General features: G+C 32.5%; 1 protein-coding gene across 7 annotated transcripts in view; it reads left to right on the plus strand.

Moving 5' to 3' along the window:
* PTPRK (protein tyrosine phosphatase receptor type K) overlaps positions 1–18,066 on the plus strand; it is a 598,377-nt gene that overhangs the window by 550,995 nt on the left and 29,316 nt on the right. For 2 of the 7 annotated variants that reach the window (XM_028494459.2, XM_024122493.3), the window contains exons 14-16: positions 3,792–3,930; positions 11,908–12,068; positions 13,849–13,884. In XM_028494459.2, the coding sequence (XP_028350260.1) occupies positions 3,792–3,930; positions 11,908–12,068; positions 13,849–13,884 (336 nt within the window). Of the gene's footprint in view, positions 1–3,791; positions 3,931–11,907; positions 12,069–13,848; positions 13,885–17,015; positions 17,252–18,066 lie in introns of those variants that run through there. The other 5 variants (XM_028494461.2, XM_024122494.3, XM_028494462.2 and 2 more) reach the window with 4 other exon arrangements.

The following is an 18,066-nucleotide window of genomic DNA, read 5'->3' on the forward strand; positions in this document are numbered from 1 at the left end:
GTGGTGATGGTGGGTTGGTGGCATTGGGAGACATAAGCCTGATTATAGGATTTTAAGTAATGATTGGAAAGTGAGTGTGAACAATTTTTCAGAATTATAACTGAAGAGGAAAGAAGGCATTAGTGAAATACCTGGAGAATATGCAGAATTTGCAGGACGATGGTGTCGCTAAAGCCGCTCTGAGATCACCTAATATATTGTACTTAGAGGCTTCTATCTCTAATATCCATCATGAAGATGGATTGCATTTGTATGATTGCAGCTATTATATAATTTTAATTTTTAATTAAATTTATGTATTTTTAGGTATTTGTATATTTTTTACCTAAACCTTTTACCTAAATGTTTTAGGTAAATTCTTTTTAAGTAGTGGGAGCAAGAACACAATTTATAAAGTTGCTTTAACTATTTTTGCCCAAAAAATTGCATCTCATAAATTTGCTCCATAAAAATAAAATACGGCCTTAGTTTTTTTCCCACTGTCCAAAAAATTATGCTGCTCTAGGCTTCAGAACACTGGGAACTCTTTGAATATTCTTTGGCAGATAAAAAAGGTAAAGATTTATGGCAAAGGAAAGCATTTCTGAAAAAGGTGCTCCACGTTGCCTTTGTGTACGTGCATAAATTACAAACGGGGCTCAGGGGTGTAGTCACTATAATAGCTTTTTGCTCTCTTTGAAGAAAATAGAAAATGCTCACTTAGGGGCTACTGCTTGTGTTTCCATTAATGAATCTTCTAAGGTTGAATGATTTTAAATAGGATATTTATGTTGCTTGGTTTAGCAGGGCAAGAACTGGGAGAAATACATGTGATTAAGGTATCTAATGTAATAAATTTATACAGACATTTAATAAAAATGCTGTTAGTAATAATAATAATGTCATAGGTAAAGACTTTGAGGAGGATTCATAAACAATCAAAGGAAAACAACCACCAAATCATATGTTCCTGGAGAATTTGATTAGCCTTCAATGCTCAAGATTTATAATGATTTGAAGCATTGATGAACAACTCTTTTGCACCAGAGTTGTAATCATGAAAAACAAGCAATCTTACCCAACTCAAATGAATGAACTTGGTGTTTTTTTCTTTCTTAACCACTTGGTAAATTTTAATTGAAGTCCATTGTTTTACATATATTCTATGTACATATATTCTATGACTTTAAAGTAGTAACACTGTTTTACATAATAGATTATAAATGTTTCACTACTTTGCACTCTGAATACACCTGCAAGGTTATCAGTATCCTTGGTCAGAAATTTACTTTTAGATTTGGCTTTTCTTTTCTGGAAATATGTTTAGATTAATTTATTAGCAAATCTATATTATTTAATGAGACTGTTAAAAAATTCTTCATCTTTTGTATTTGAAATTGTTTAGCCATCACCTACATGTCACTTTTGTTATATAATAATTAATTACAGTTACTATTAAGGCTGGATGTTCGTACTTCGTGATGATAGTCCATTTTGCACCTGTGTATATTGTGAGGGTTGTCTGCTTCTGGTGGAGCTTAGCAGTTCTGAAGAGTCTTATGAAATACAACATATGCTACTTACAGCATAATATCTTTGTAAAGTTATTCCATAATAGCATGTGTTTAATTGAATTTAAATGTTATATTAAAAATATATTTACCTCACTGAACAAGAAATAATCTTACAAAGACTTTCAGAAAGTTTAATTCTGTGAGTTAAGTCAGAAAATCACAATGTGATCATTATCATTACCCTTTGAAAGCCACATGTAGCACAGAAACTTATGAGCATAAGCTTTAAATAGTGAATAATGATGATTCGTTGCGTGCCCTAAAGTATTTTCTAGAGATTTCTTCATCAAACATTGTCTCCCTATTTCAAGCAGTAACTGTGTCAAACCAATCCAATTTGAGAATTACAAACAATAAATATATTCTTTTTAGCTTTATATCCAACTTTGAAATATACTCCCCCTGTTTTTATTGAATATATATGTATACATACATAAATACGCACATACATTTATACATACACCCACACTGATATACGTATGTATTTCTAAAGTTGCTCTTGGGAAAGAAGAGATCTCCATTATATTTAATGAATGTTTTGATGAATTGAAACATAATATGTAGTTTGAAATGTGGTAACATTGAACTACCTCTATTTGAGATTGGAAATTCCCTGAAGCCTGGATATAATGGAAAGTGTCAAGTCAGAAAGGAAAACTCCCTTGCTTACCAGAAGAAACAAACTGAAGGCTTGCTTTTCTTTCTTGAGAATTATGGTTACCAAATACTGGTCCATGGGGATTTTATCCTATCCAATTGAAATGGATAAATTAAGACAGTTACAGTGAATTATTTTCCAAAGTTAACTGTGTTCTCTCTAACACTTTTCTTCAAACTATGTTTCCTACTGGTTTACCTTTAAATCGCCATTTTATGAAATGACACTGATATTAGATATATTAGTTCTTTTTAATTTCCTACTTGGAAAATTTAAAAGTTAGCGACCTTGTGTCCATCCCCTTTGGGAGGAAACTGTGGCTGGTTGGAAAACTGAAGCGGATATTTAAATGTGCAGAACTGGAGGTGAAAGCAGAGGTTGGGGGTAAAGAAGCCGAGAGAGAAGCTAAAGAGTAAAGGATTGGAATGTAGAAAAATGGGTAATTTTACAAGGGAATTATCAAATTATCCATTAGGAAGGTCTGAGGTTGGATTTAGGGATCCTTTTGTTTGTTCATTCAGCCATCATCTCTTGACACCGATGGCTGTTTTAAAACAGTTTCCCAAATGTGCCTAATTCTAAGAATCACCTGTCCTCTGTCACACAGATTCTTAGCAAGAGGGGCCACGGATCTGGAAACATTGAGAAATGCTGCTTTAGAAGATAGAAGATATGTTAGATTTTTGTCTCTGTTCTTGAGCAATTTCTAATCTGTCCTATATCCCTAAGCCTCAGGTTTTTTCATCTGTAAAATGTAGATAATAATGCTTTCCTTGCCAGTTTTCAAGGCAAATGAGGTAAAAGGAAGATGTCTTCCAAGGGTTACTGGAGCTTGTAAATTGAGTAGGATTTATAATATTAATTGTGTATGTATGTGGAGGATGGTGGTGGCTTTGAGAAAGAAAGAAAGTGAGTCGATTACAAAGAATTTAAAAAAAAAAATTTCATCTTCTCAAAGTTCTGTTTCCCAAGTTTATTACCTGGCTTTTATTTGTTAAGAGAATGTGAAATATTCCTTAATGAATCTGGTTTCCTTGGCTTATTCTTGTCTTCCTCCAAACTAACTGTTTATTTCAAATCTTTTTTACCACATCATAAACTCACACCTCCAGCACTTAGACTAGGCATTTATTTAACCTAACTCTTTGTGTCCCAGACAAATGCCGTTGACACCGCTTTAAAGGCCCAAGCACAACACCTTGCATTTTAGTGAAGTGATTATTGAATGAAGTGATACAAGAATGAATCTCTACATTTGACCCTGTCTCTTTCCACTGTACTATTTGCTAAAAATCCTGTGTTTTTACTTTTAAGGATACTTGGAGAAAAACAGTTCACCATTCCCTTTGATAGTTATTTCTAAGTTTTTATTTTTTTATGTTAACAAAATCTCTCTTCAAAAGTTTCCCTTTACCATAAGTCTCTCATGCTGGAGTTTAGCATTCTACTGTATTTATATTTTCAAGTTATCTTTATTGAAATAAAATAAGTTGTCTTTTGTAGTAATCTTTAGCAGGGAATAATTTTCCTTTCTGTGATAATTAGCTGCTTTCAGTAACTTATTGTTTGGATTCATTTAGCAGCAGCAACAGAAGAACCGGAAGTGATTCCAGACCCAGCCAAGCAGACAGACAGAGTGGTGAAAATAGCAGGAATTAGCGCTGGGGTTTTGGTGTTCACCCTTCTGCTCCTAGTTGTCATATTAATTGTAAAAAAGAGGTAAGACCTGATTTTGTTCTGTCCCACCCACTTACCGTATGTCACTGTCACTAGTTTTGAAGCACTTTTTTGTTTCCCCGAGTGCTTTTAATTTAGAACAAACAACAAGAATTGAATTTTAACAGTGTTGCCAGCATCTGGGTCTATTTCTTCTGCTTTGTAAATAAATTCTTATTGGTTATTTGCAGTTTAACTTTGGATATAAAATATACTTTTGGTCAATTTAACCTTGAAATTAATGTATGAATTTAAATTTCTCAAACGCTTGAGTTATTAATGTATCTTATGTTTTGAAGCATTATGTATTGCGAATGGCAAAATAAGAGTTTATTATGATATTTGGGTTATGGTCTGTGAATTATTCTGGACTCTTACTCTGTTTTTCTAAATGTTGGCTACAAATAAGATAAGAAGAATATGGGCATTATTTTACAAAATTGTATATTAATATTCACTGACTACATATTTCAGCACTTTAGTATGAAGAGTCAATTTTTTTAAATTGAGCATTAGTCTTTTATACTATATCAACCAATATCGCCATCTTCTGGAATTATATGAATATATTAAGACCTACAGGAATTTAAATTGAATTCTATTTGGGAGATTAAGGTATACTTCTACCAGAAAACATTTCAAAGAATACAGTTTTGATAACTTGAACTTTTTCCTAGTCCATAAAGTGTCATTATCTGTAAGGCATTGTTTTAGAAATTAACACAACTCTCCAATCTTTCCAATCGTATGTTTTAAATAATATTAAAATTTGGAAGGATTTAAAAACAAATCTTTACAGAGTATAGTCCTAAAATACTTTGGTGTATAGAAGTGTTTGTCATTCATTAATTATATTGAATATAATAAAAGATGTTGCTTACATTATATTAAATCATATAATGTACTATTTTGATTGTTATTTTGTACTCAAAATAAATCATGAATAATATAGATAAGACTCATACTACATGTTGAATGATTCCATGAGAGTTTATTTTAATGTATTGCCTCTTTACAATTATCCCCTGGAGATATATATGTTGGAGAAGACACATCTGCATTAGAAACATTAGGTATGCATTGTAGTGTTTTGTGTTAAATTAGCTACATACGTGCTTTCCCCAATAGTGCTTTCTCTTTTTGCTGTTGTCTACCTCTGTGGTTGGAAAATACATCCTATTTGAGACAGGAAGATTTAAGTATTTTACTGACACAAATTTGCCAATCAAGATCAATAAAATTTTTGAATATAACTTTCAGATCTTATGTTTCTATTTAGTTTAAATTTATATTTGGAGAGTTAAACAGTTTAGAGAGTTAATTAAACTTTGCTTTAGAGTTAAAATTATCTCAGCCACTTCAGATTGGATATGAAAACATAAAAATGGCCTCTGGCTATGTCTTCACTCAGTTAGAATTGGGTTAAACTTACTTATTTTATTGGTTAATTATTTGAAAACACTTATTATTGTAGCCTTTCTTATCTGTGGCCGTCTGTTTTAAAAATAACCAAAAAAGTGAAACATAAATTTTCTAAAGTACACCAAAACAATCTCTAAGCATGATTTTTTTTGTGTGGGTAAAATGCTCTGACAACTCTCTAAAATTGCCTAATGCATCAAATTCTTTTTCTGGTTCATATTTTAAATGGTTGGATAAATGAGCCTTTCTATTAAAATGTTTAATGTTTGAGTTTTCATAATTATGCTTTAATTGATTGTCTTCTACTAGAAAGTATGCTAGGGCTTTTGTTTCTCTTCCTCATCACTACCTCTAGGACTAGAAAAGTTGCAATTTTATAGATAGATGAAGTTACATGTTTAGATATATTACCTTCAAGTGTATAATATAACTAAGAATCCCTTACTTACCTAAGAAACTTTGTAATGACTTTTAGTTGTATGTAGTGTGTCACACATATATTGTGTATGACAATCACAAATATGTTTATTATACATACACAAAAGCATAGATACATAACAGTATCGGTTAGTAGCAAAGTTAACAATTTTAGTATATAATGTAGTTTCCCTACATTATATACTAATACACAAATTTATAATAAAAATAATGGAAAAGCAAATTATTTTAGCCCCTTAGGATCTTTATTTTTGTGGGAAATTGTTAAGTTTCTCAAGACTTTATCCCTCACTGGGAATAGTATACGTAGGTATATTTCTCATGTTGAAAAAAAAAATCTGTGTATTTTTGGTTGTTGTATAAAGAAATGGTTTGGAATTTAATTTAGTAAAATTCTATAGCTAAGGGTATATATGAAGTAAGTTTTTAGGCTAAGAAAAGGGATATTGCATCTTTCAAAACGCAATGTCATTTTAATTTAATCACTGTTGAATTATTTCCAAATGTATGCCATTTTTTCATTGGTTATGTATTATTTTAAATTTGCAGCATGAATACATTAATAATTCCAAACATAAATTTGAAATTATGCTTCAGTACAGTAAATGTTTGTGTGTGATATCATGGTCACATACATCTACTGTAGAAATATCTTTGTGCGTATATAGTGTATGGTGCATATGTATATTCACATAATATATGTATGTACCTGTGTATTAATAAGATATAATGACTTATTTATAGAAATTTAGGTGTCATTCTGCATATATTCTATATTAACCTAATAGATCTTTATGTTTTGTATCTAAAAAAAGTCAATTTAGTGTAGAAGTTCTATACACAGCTGTTCCATCTGTCATGACATTTAGATGGTAATGGATGATATTACGCTTAACTGCATGTTGAAAATACACAATCCATTTAATTTTTCAATTTTTTTGGCTATAAAAAAGTCAGCATGTTATTTTTTCCAAATTATGTATTTTATATTTTATTTTCTATTGCGTATCTGTTTAATTGCATGGCAAAAGATATCTAACCAATGCATGAGCAAATTGAAATACAAACCAAAAAAACATGAATTTTATTTTATTTTATTTTATTTTTTAACGCACATTTTTCTGCTTTATTGAATGTGACAGAGTCACGCTTTTCATTCACCATTGCTTCTCTTTTTCCACTGTCTGTGATTTGCTTGCCAGGAGGAGCTACTATTCTTACTCCTACTACCTGTAAGTAGAAAATGGGTGATATATGACTTTACATGTGTTAAAGATGCAGTATCCCTTTTCAAAAAAATAAATTAATAAAACCCAAACCAAAAAACAGAGTGTTTGCAATTTTGGTGACATTTCAAAAAATATGTTTTCCTGGACTCTAAAACTATAAAGTTTACCTATTTTGTTAATCTTTTTAAAAAGGGATATTGTATTTCTGTATGTTCAGCTACTTTTAATTTTTATTTACAATTTTCCATAAGTAGCCATAGTCTACAGCCTAAAGCATCATTTATTTACTTAAGTCAAACCTGTACCTTATCAATGTGATGTCTCACTATCTGGTAAAGTAGAGATAGGGTTTGTAATTCACTAATACCTATCTTTACATAACACTTCTGTTTGACAAAATGAGCCAAGTGATGTATTCATAGAAGAACATTCAAAATGCCTTCACAGAATGTGAATCAGGTCAGGTCTTACTGTGATAACTTCTCTCTCCACATTTCCAGGAATCCAGGATGGGTTATAACTTCAGAATACCTTTTGGTCTGCTAAAAGCATAATGTTGCAGTGACAAAGAAATTAAAAATTCTTTTTAGAGAAGAAATTTTGAGTTTATTATGACTTAAATAGGACAATGATTTTGTAAAACCAAGACCAAGAAAAGAAAAAGAAAACCTGTCAACCTACACAAAACACACCTAGGTGTCACATATCTCCTTTTGTCCTCCAAAGTTTTAGCTCTTCCTATGCTTAGGTATGAAATGCTACTTTGGATGATGAAGGCGAGTAATGTCCACTCTATTTCACTAATCATTTTCAGTTTATTACCTTAAATTCCAGGGTATTCATCCAATCCAAAGGAATGATACAACAAAGTTTTCTTGGTCAGTGCTTGATCAGTATTTGATCCACCAAATTTTGAGACTTAAGGATGGTGATTAAGTACTTTTGGGGCATATATCCCACAATATTTATTTCACTAGGTAAATTTAAGCTAGCTTTACTAAAAATTTTGGTAAGAGTCTCAATGACTGTAATGGAATTCTGCCAACATTTTAAATATTATAAACATTTGGCTTCTTAAAATCTGCTAAAATAAGCAGGTGTAAACTAGCAGTACTCCTACCTTATTGTGATGAATCATAATATCCTTGTTAAATCATGTTTGATGAAGCCAAAGGTAATTAAATGTACCATTTCATACAATGATGGAGCACTTTTCCTCTTTATAGCCCACCCATATATCCACCTGCAGAAGTTTATGCTGTTGGCTGCTTTGATAATGAAAGTCATTTGCACATCTGTCAAACACAAGGAGTTGCAAAATGATTTGCTTAACTGTCCTGAAGTGTACATTATATATGCTGGTTGTTCAGAGAGAGTCAAAGCATCAAATATGCAGGAATCAATAAGTGTTTAATTATGAGAACATCAATAAGCTTACCATTAGCCATCCATTTATCTATAATGTTAGAATGGGATTGCCTTTTTAGTTGATAGGTAGCATTTCTATATTCTAGACTATGTAGTAGGTTTTGATACCGTCATTGTAATACTTAGGGTGACTGGCATTATCAATCAAAATTAGAAAAAATGCCGCAGACATATGTTTTTAAAAGCTGCTTAAAGAGGTGTAGTGAAGCTACTATGAATTAGACATTTTTAAAATAAAACTAGAAATAAAATAGAGTAAAACAAAAGAAAACCAGGTGTGATCTTTGAACTAAAATTCATTGGCATCATCATAGTAAACTGTCAGTTCTTGATCAAAACACTTAACTCTAATGCTGATTTTTATTTCTTTTGTAATAACCTGAATTAAAGCCTACCTCACAGGGTTGTTGTGAGGATTAAGGTATAAGAACCAAGGTGATAGTGTACAGTTGGCAGATATTAACAAAGGTTATATATAGTCACCCATAATTTGTCGATTAACAAAGGTTTGTGAATCTGAAAAGTCCTTCAGTGCCATGAAAACTTTTACCTGTCATGCATTTGACAAGTTCATTACTTCTTATTTTTCCTCAATCATAAAATATGTTTAAATTATATGTTTTAAAGTAAAGCCTCAGAATTTAAACATCTTTTCCACTTGCCTTGAACTATCCATCTTCAAATTTTTTACATTATTTTTAATCCAAATTTCAAGTTGTCTTATTTTTATCCACTTCAGTCTCTCAAATTTTTTGAGGAATGAATTCATCCTTTCTTCTTATTCAAGAAACAAAGATTGGAAGTTATTTCTTAAACTATTATTTTTAAAACTTTAAAATGGCAAAACATTTGTGCTACATTCATATTATTCTCAAATTTATAACAAATAATGTTGAACTCCTAGAGCAGTGGATGCTTCATATAACAGTACACTTGGTAATGTGGCAATTTTAAAAAAAAGTGAGTAACTGGATATAGTATAAGGGCTTAGGCCTTGGAACCAGGTCATTCTTTACTGCTTATTAGATTAATAACCTTGGGCAAGTTATTTAACTTGTCTGAGCCTGAGTGAGCTCATCTATACAATTAGAATTCTCATGGCTTTTTCAGTTCATTGATCTGAGAATTAATTGAGTTAACAAATGACAAGTACCAAGCATATACCAGACCTAATTCATCCATTCAACAAGTATTTATTGAGTGTTTGCTATATGCCAGACACTGCTCTAAGTGCTAGGGATATACAGATGGTTCTTCCCTTCATGGAACATATAGTGGGGAAAACAAAAGGATACTCACAATAATAATGTGATGAGTGTTATTATAGGCAGAAAACATGTTGCTATAAAAATACCTACCAGGGAAACCTAACCTGAGACAGGTTGTATTGGGTTCAGTCAGAGAAGTCTCCCTGATGAGGCAAGACAGAATGGAAGTTAACCAGATACTAGAGGTAAAAAAACATTGTAGGTCAAAGAACAAATATCCTGTAGGTAAGTTTGGAAATGTCCTAGAGGTAAGTTTGGAAAGTGAAGCCTATAGACTAACATATCACCTGCTGATGTGTAATTTGCCGTACACACTCTTTCAAAAAATAGAACCACTTGAAAGAATAAGGAAATTTAACATAAATATTCAGAGTCATGTGTTCTCTTTAAAAATAATTTTTAAATGAGAAACTCAACTCTGGGATCAAATGCCAATATTCACTTAGGCAAGTTGCCTCCTAAACTGCTCTCCAGTTCTCTGCAGTCCCCACCCTACCATGTGGTGTCTCATCACTGGCAGCAGCACTGTTTATATTCCCTGTGTGAAACCTGTAAGGGTTTTACAGGGTTTTTGCCCCCTAACCTAGAAAAAAGAGATAAGACATCTTTCAGTGAATAGAGCAAATATTGCTACTAAGTGATGGTGGTGGTGACAGTGGTTGTGATGGGGTAGTGGTGGTGATGGTGGTGGTAGCAGTGGTTGTGATGGTGTAGTGGTAGTGACGGTGGTGGTGGTAGTTCTTGTTACAGTTTTGTCATTGTTTTCTTATTGATAATACTGTCCTTATCATTATTATTATTTCTAAAAAAATTAATGCCATTTCCATCCCTAAAGCCTAGTTTATGACTATCTTACTTAAGTATCAGATCTGCTATGTCAATATATTGGGTATTGTGGGGTATGTACCCCTGAGGCCAAGTACTGTAATTCTCAAAGAAAAATATCCCACACATGAGTAGCTCTCAAATCATCAGATTAATTTTCTAAAGGAAAAGCCTTTGGACATAAACACAACTACTAAATTAGTCTTTTTTTTTTTAGGTCTTTGTAGTATATTTACTCTAGTACAGATACTCATGAGAATCAGAAGAATTTATCCTAGCTAATAATCCAGCTGAGAAATGTTACTCTTAAAACTAAAAAATACTTCCAAAGCAACGTAAACTGCTGCCATAAACTTAGAAACATAATCTGGCTACTACAGGCATTTAGAGTTTCTTTATTTCTTTTTAGAGTGCCTTATTAATGTGAGGTAAATGTTTTATACTGCTTTAATAGGTTTTTAATTGCATGTTTCATGTGTAACATTCACAAAGAACCAGAATGTATTTCACATCCTTGGTATGTAAGATAAAGATATCAGTGTTTGAGTAGCTCAAAAGTCTAACTCTGCTAATTTCCAAATCCCCTGTGTCATTTGCTTTGCTGCATTCTTAAGGCCATTCTGTAGTTGGTACTCTGCCATGGGGTTCTGAAACACATTTTTAGGATTTGACCGTGTTTGTCATTCAGTATTATGATCATTTGCATAATACCTCTGCATAGCATTTTCCAAACTTTTCTTAAAGTACTTTTCTTATAAAGTATATAATTGTCCCATATATTCCTGAGTATTTGCATTATATCTAGCTGCGGTTGATTCTATTGCTACATATGTTAATTCTACGTGTTGCATTTTTACTGAACAATAGAACAAAGAGTGAAGAATGGGATTTCTTTATCTGTTTTAGTTGGATGACTATAGTAAAATAAACTTGAAAAAGTAGTCATGTTATTCCCCCAGAAGAACTTCTAAAAGTTGCTCAAGCGTGTTAATCACCCAGGAGGAAAACTAAAATTTAGCATTAGCTTAAGTTTTCCTTGAGCAACTCTACTATGGAAGTATTTACATACTGTTCTAATAAGGTATAGTCGTGCTTTATGATAATTTATTTTAATGATAAAATACAAGAAGTGATGAGACATTTGGGTTGACAGCTTGAATGTTGAAATATCCATATGACAAAACAATTTTATAGCAATCAACAAATATCGTTTGGATGTCAAACTTAATTCCTGAAATTATGACATGTTTTTAGAGTTTCTAAACCAAATCTGTATTCTTATCCTCGGGCTTCCCTGAACTATTTACTGCTGGTGTCAACTCTCCTTCAAGCCTCACGCTAAGGTTTCCCTTTGGTATTTGTCTTGGCAGCAAGCTTGCTAAAAAACGCAAAGATGCTCTGGGGAACACCCGGCAGGAGATGACGCACATGGTGAATGCTATGGATCGAAGTTATGCTGATCAGAGCACTCTGCATGCAGAAGACCCTCTTTCCATCACCTTTATGGACCAACATAATTTTAGTCCAAGATGTAAGTTCTTCATCAAAATTTTAATCAAAGATTTTTAAAGTTCTTTAATGTCTCTCTGAATTCAACACATTACCTTTTGAATAGTGAGGGGAAATAAGAAAGAGAGATGGGAAAAGTAGCTGAAAAGAGAAGAAGTGATATAGAATATTATGGAGTTTATCAGAAGGCTTATTTTCAGTCTTGATATTGGATTTAGTTTAACTTCAAACTGTATGAATTTTATTACTATGTTATAAGACATATCCATATATCCATATACTTGATTGCCTACATAAAATTAGTTCATGTCAGAATTTATTTATAATTGTTTTGCCATTTGAGTCTTCTTTGTGTAAGATAAAGTTCCTTTTGAGAAAAGAAATATCATAATTCTTTCTGGGAGTTATTGGCATGGGAAAGTTATTCTATTTAATTATTCTATAGACTCCTGGAGAATTTCAGTAATAAAAAGTTAACCAGGGGAAAGAGGAATCTACATACTCTTAAGTATCTGGTGTGAAGTCCAAAAGTTTACTTGAATTGAAGGATTGGCAGGGAACGGTGAAATCCATCCATTCACCCATCCATGTTAAGAATTCCTCATGTTGATCTATGAAAGCAGATCTTTTAAAATACTGTCTTTTAAAATATTCCCTCTGAAGTAGTTTACTGCTTCACAATCAATATTATTATCTTCAAATTTTCTTTGATTTTTATATCTTGTTTTATAGCACTGTCTTTATTTTGTTACTTTAAGTTAAATTACCTGACTGTCTCTTCAAATCCCCAAGTAAAATTGGTACTTGAAGAAGGCAAATTTTGTTTATCCTTGGCCTTGTGTACACAGAGGCATTTTGTCACAGATCCCAGAGGTATGTTTACCTCAGTTTGGGAAACACATGTATAAGGAAAGAAGTAAACAATAGAAGTATTATTTTCGACACAGATTATAAACATATGGGATGGTAAGATTGAGAAAATAAAGTATTTGTAGGTTGTATGCATTTATGTCTTTTCAGAGAGGGATTTTTTTCTGAAATGTTCAGCTTGGTGAAAACTTTTAGTAATTATTGGCCATCATTTTCCCTGATATATATCTACACCAAATTATTAGTTAGAAATGTTGTAATGAATCATTTTGGATTTAGTTTTAATAATGATAAAGCTTTTCTGATCTATTTTATTTTCATTTCACTATAAGATAAATGATAGTGAAAATCTTATTATTGTTGAAAGTAAGTTTTGTTAAAAATATAGATGTATCATCTCTCTAACCACTTGATTTAAAAATTAATCAGTTAAGGATTTGAAAGGATTTTTGTTTCCAAAGCTTTTCTATCTACTGACTGTGTACCTTATTAGGAGGCTTGAATTTAGCAGTATAACTATAAATATACACTTATGAACTTGGAGAAAGGATTAAATCTATTTCCCAAAGTTAACTAAAAAAATTTATTTGGAATGAATATAAGATAATTACTTCTAAGTACCTCACACTTGATAAATCTAAAATACATGTTTTTCCCCCCTAATTTTATAATCTTTATAATGTCATGCTGAATCTTCTTGGCTTTTAAAATTGAACTGACTACTGAAATATAATTATAGATGCATCTTTCCTGGTATTTTGAGATAACCCAAGCTTTGAAAAAGAGAATTTTACCTTTGCAGGTTATAGTAATCAAAGAAAGTTTAATAGTTATATTTCTTAAGAAATGATAAATTTATTTTAAAGGAAAAAAAGAGCATAAAATACAACTTTAGGGCAATATGTTCCTTCATGAGCTTTGTTTTCCTACAGTGCCCAATGATCCACTTGTGCCGACTGCTGTGTTAGGTGAGGCCCTAATTCTTTGTCATCTTTTTTTGCATGAATCACCCCTCCTTGCATGGGTTATAGCTTTGTCCACACAGTAATTATTTACAGCACAGGAAGCAGTTTGATTTCAAAAATATAGTCCTGGTTTTATCAAAGAGAGCAACTGTGGTCAACACAATTAGATCTAGTGCCTTTCAAATTAGTAAGGTGTGCTTTTTTTAAAACAACATATTGTTTCATTCTTGATTCTGTTAGATTCAGAGTGAAAGTACAAGGGCCCCCAATATATAACTAATGTTTATATATGCAAGTAAGTAGAATGAACCCAAATGCACACATTTCAGGGGCCAGTGCTACCTGGATAATTAGTTTACATATAAAAATCTACCTGATTTAAAGGGATTTTCTAAATCCTCCTAATTTTATAGCAACTAAAGAACACATTTCCAAGTAAACATTAGGAATGTGTGAATTTGCTTTGTCTTTGTTAAGAATTTATAAATGCAGGTAAAGTTGCTACAATATTGATATGGAGTTTTGCATTCTATGTGCATCTTACATAAGTATTATCTTTCAAAAAATTTAGAATAAGCCAAGATTTACCACTATATAACATCTAAGACAACTGATATTGTTAGTGATGAATAAGACCTTTTCAGCTCTAAAATTAAAATAATGTTTAATCCAACTGTATATTTAAGAATAGAATGAGTTTCATTTCAATTTGTACTCTATTCCTTGACTAATTATACACCAATGATTCATGACCAGCTTGCTCGTATGTTCGCAAGTTTTCTTATCAATTTGACCCCCCTGCTTCTAATATTTAAGATTTAACCAGAGAAATGTAGAAATTGCCAGATAAATGTATCTTAAAAGTTCCCAGTTCTCATGTTGTATATTTAAATTTCCTTGAACATAAAACATTAGCTTTTGCATGTTTTTATTATCCATGTATTCAATGTTTAATTATATTTTTAAAATATGTTGGAACAATACAACTAACTCAGTTAAGCAAAATATACCTCTTTTTCACTAAAATAATTATTAAAAATTACAATTTTATAATATAAAGGTATATTCTAAAAGAATCTGTCTCTGATTGCACTCTCCCTTTGATGTCCACACCAGTAATGGAAGGGAAGTGAGCTGGGGAATTTGCCCCAAGGGATGGTCTGATCATGTAGGAAGGAGCCAGGAATCATGATCTTTGGGAGGCATCAAATGCCTCTGAAAATGTCATCTTCTGTTGAGCGGTGTAGAATGCTGTCAGCATCAAACTAATAAGTTAAATTCAATTAAGTTATTAAAAACTCAAGAAAAAGATAGTTACCTCACTGTTAAAATTTCATTACAGTAATATTCAAGGACATGTAGAATTGGGTCTAAGTCTCAGTCCTCTTGTGGACTCACAGTATGAACTCATGAAAATACCTTTGTCTTTGCTTCTCCATCTGTAAAATAATATAATATTTCTTACCATGCCTTTTCCTCAGAGCTTAGTAAAGAGAAAAGGAGATAATGTATAAAGTTTAAAAGATTATTGTAATAATTTTCCCCAAGAAAGAGGATATTTTTGTTTAAGGAAGGCTAGAGTTAACACAATAGAGTTATAAAATCTGTTCATTTAAACAGTCATTGTGCATTTTATTTCACTTTGAAAGTCAAGCTGATTTTTTTTTCATATTTCTTCTTAAAAGCTAAAAAGCTCAATCATACCAGATTTAGAAATGATTTGTTGCATTTTTTCATCATTCTTGGAATCACCGTGTTTACAGTTGTTTTGCATCCAGTTGATTTTGTATTTATAAAGCAATTTTTGAAGTCACTTCAAATATTGCTTGATATTAATATCTGCTTACTGATTTAAAAAGAAGTTAGAAATTTTTGTATTGATTCATATTTTTGTTTTTTGTGTTCTACTGCTTCATTGGGTTAAAGTCCCTATAACTGGTAAGTGTATTACAAAGAACTCTAGGAAACCTTTCCATCAAGGAAATATTTGAAGTTATTCTTAAATGTGTGATAAGGATAATGATTAGTACATGTACTCTTACTTCTAGTCACATTATTAGGTAATTTAATGAGGTAGAAATGTATAGAGATTAATAATTCATGTGTGATTATTTTAAAAAATACTGCTCATTGTACTACTGTATTAAAGCTTAATGCAAAACAAAAGGCACTGTCTACTTCATATTGATAATCATGTAAGATTTGGAATATGGGTAAATTCTGTGTTTCTCACTGAGCCTTTTACAAATGTAAATATTCCACTGCTCCAGCAGGTGCAACGTGCGCTCTGGGGCTGCTTCACAGAGCACTGACTACCTTATTCCAGCTTGGGTCATTGCGTTTTGCCTCCCTGACATTATTCTCTTTACTTCTCATCCTAAGCTTTATATTCTGTGATAGTGCCCAAATCGGTGGCTTCTGAATTTAATTTTACTGGGGAGATGTATATATTCTTTATGTCAGTGTATTGATTACAATATTTTAGCAAAGATAGATCAATTGAGTGTTGTCTCATAGAAAAAACAGGAAACTCTCATAAATCATGTTTGCTAGCAAATGTTTGTGTGTAGAGGAGTGGGAAACCAGAGTAAAGAGCATTAATTCATTTGGGTGTTTTTAGGTCACAAAAGAATCCAGCAGAGTTTTGGGGGTTTTTTGTTTTGTTTTGTTTTTAATTATTCATTTATTTTTTATTTTTTTGGCTGGGTTGGGTGTTCGTTTCTGTGCAGGGGCTTTCTCTAGTTGCAGCAAGCCAGGGCCACTCTTCATCGCGGTGCACGGGCCTCTCACTATCGCGGCCTCTCTTGTTGCGGAGCACAGGCTCCAGACGCGCAGGCTCAGTAGTTGTGGCTCACGGGCCTAGTTGCTCCGCGGCATGTGGGATCTTCCCAGACCAGGGCTCGAACCCGTGTCCCCTGCATTGGCAGGCGGATTCTCAACCACTGCGCCACCAGGGAAGCCCAGAGTTTTGGGGTTTTTTGTTTTTTTAGTTCAATGTAGAGTTTTAGAAGTAAATTCAAAAAGAAAAAATGCATTCATCCTAATAAGAGAAAGTAAAGTAAATGCAATCTAGCTAAATTATAGAAGCATACAAATCTGATTGTGGGGTTCTTTTTTTTTTTTTCCTTCTCCAGGAAGAAAAAATGTTTATCATGGGGACAACAATTCATTTTTTGCCATATCCTATTTGTAGAGTTGGTGATAGAACAGGCAAATGTACCAGCGCTTGAAATATGTTTAACTGTTAACTAAATATCGTTCTCTACAGTATGCATTATCATTAAAACAAAAGTTCCCCTAAGAGTGTATTTTCTCCTCTGTTAATGAGTATGGCGGTGTAATGTTTTCTAAAGTAACACCCCTTAAAACATTTGTGTTTTTTTTAACATGGTAAGTTTAAATGTGATAGCTATAAGCATGCTTCTTCTCATTGTAATGATTAGTACTGTGGTCATTAAAATAATATTTATTTTTCAGAGGTAAAATGTTCTTGTTCTTTTCTTCCTTCTTATGACAGAGACTTAAGAGTTTCTTTTCATTTTAAGCTAACAACACAGTAGAGATGGGGCCTATACTTAAATGTGGGTCGTGAGGGATTTAATGGATTTTTAACTAACTGAGTCATTGAAATATGTATTGAGTGACTGCTTTGCACCAGGCACTTAGAATAAAGAGAAAAATATGACTCTTGTCTCTACATGCTAAGTATTGAGAGTTTAGTGAGGAAAATAGATCAGTAAGTAAATGATTAAAATACATTGTAAGTGATATGAATGTAGGAGAACAGGAGGCCATGGGAACACAAAGCAGGTGCTTTGTAGCTCAGCCTCGATGGGCCGAGGAAGAATTCCAGAGGAAGTACCTAAATATTTTGCCCCAGAGACATACCCCCATTTCTTTTATACAGTAGCCAGAAAAGTCAAAATGTATCAGCAATAAAAGCACAACAATAATAATAAACCAAGGGAATGGAGATCAAGTATAAATGCACATGTAACCTGGCTAGCAGACGTAGTGGGCCCAGGGGCTGATTCTGTAGAATGTTCATGTTTCCCAGTCTGGGAGTGTATCGTGGTAAAAAGCCAGAGGTGGAAGGGCATAGTACGGCCACAGAGCAAGAAGAGCAGCCCTGTGGGGATGGGTTGCCTAGAGGGAGGTTGGGATATGGGTGGGAAAGAATTTGTT

Source organism: Physeter macrocephalus, chromosome 10 (assembly GCF_002837175.3).
Source record: "Physeter macrocephalus isolate SW-GA chromosome 10, ASM283717v5, whole genome shotgun sequence".
NCBI classification, from domain to species: Eukaryota; Metazoa; Chordata; class Mammalia; order Artiodactyla; family Physeteridae; genus Physeter; species Physeter macrocephalus.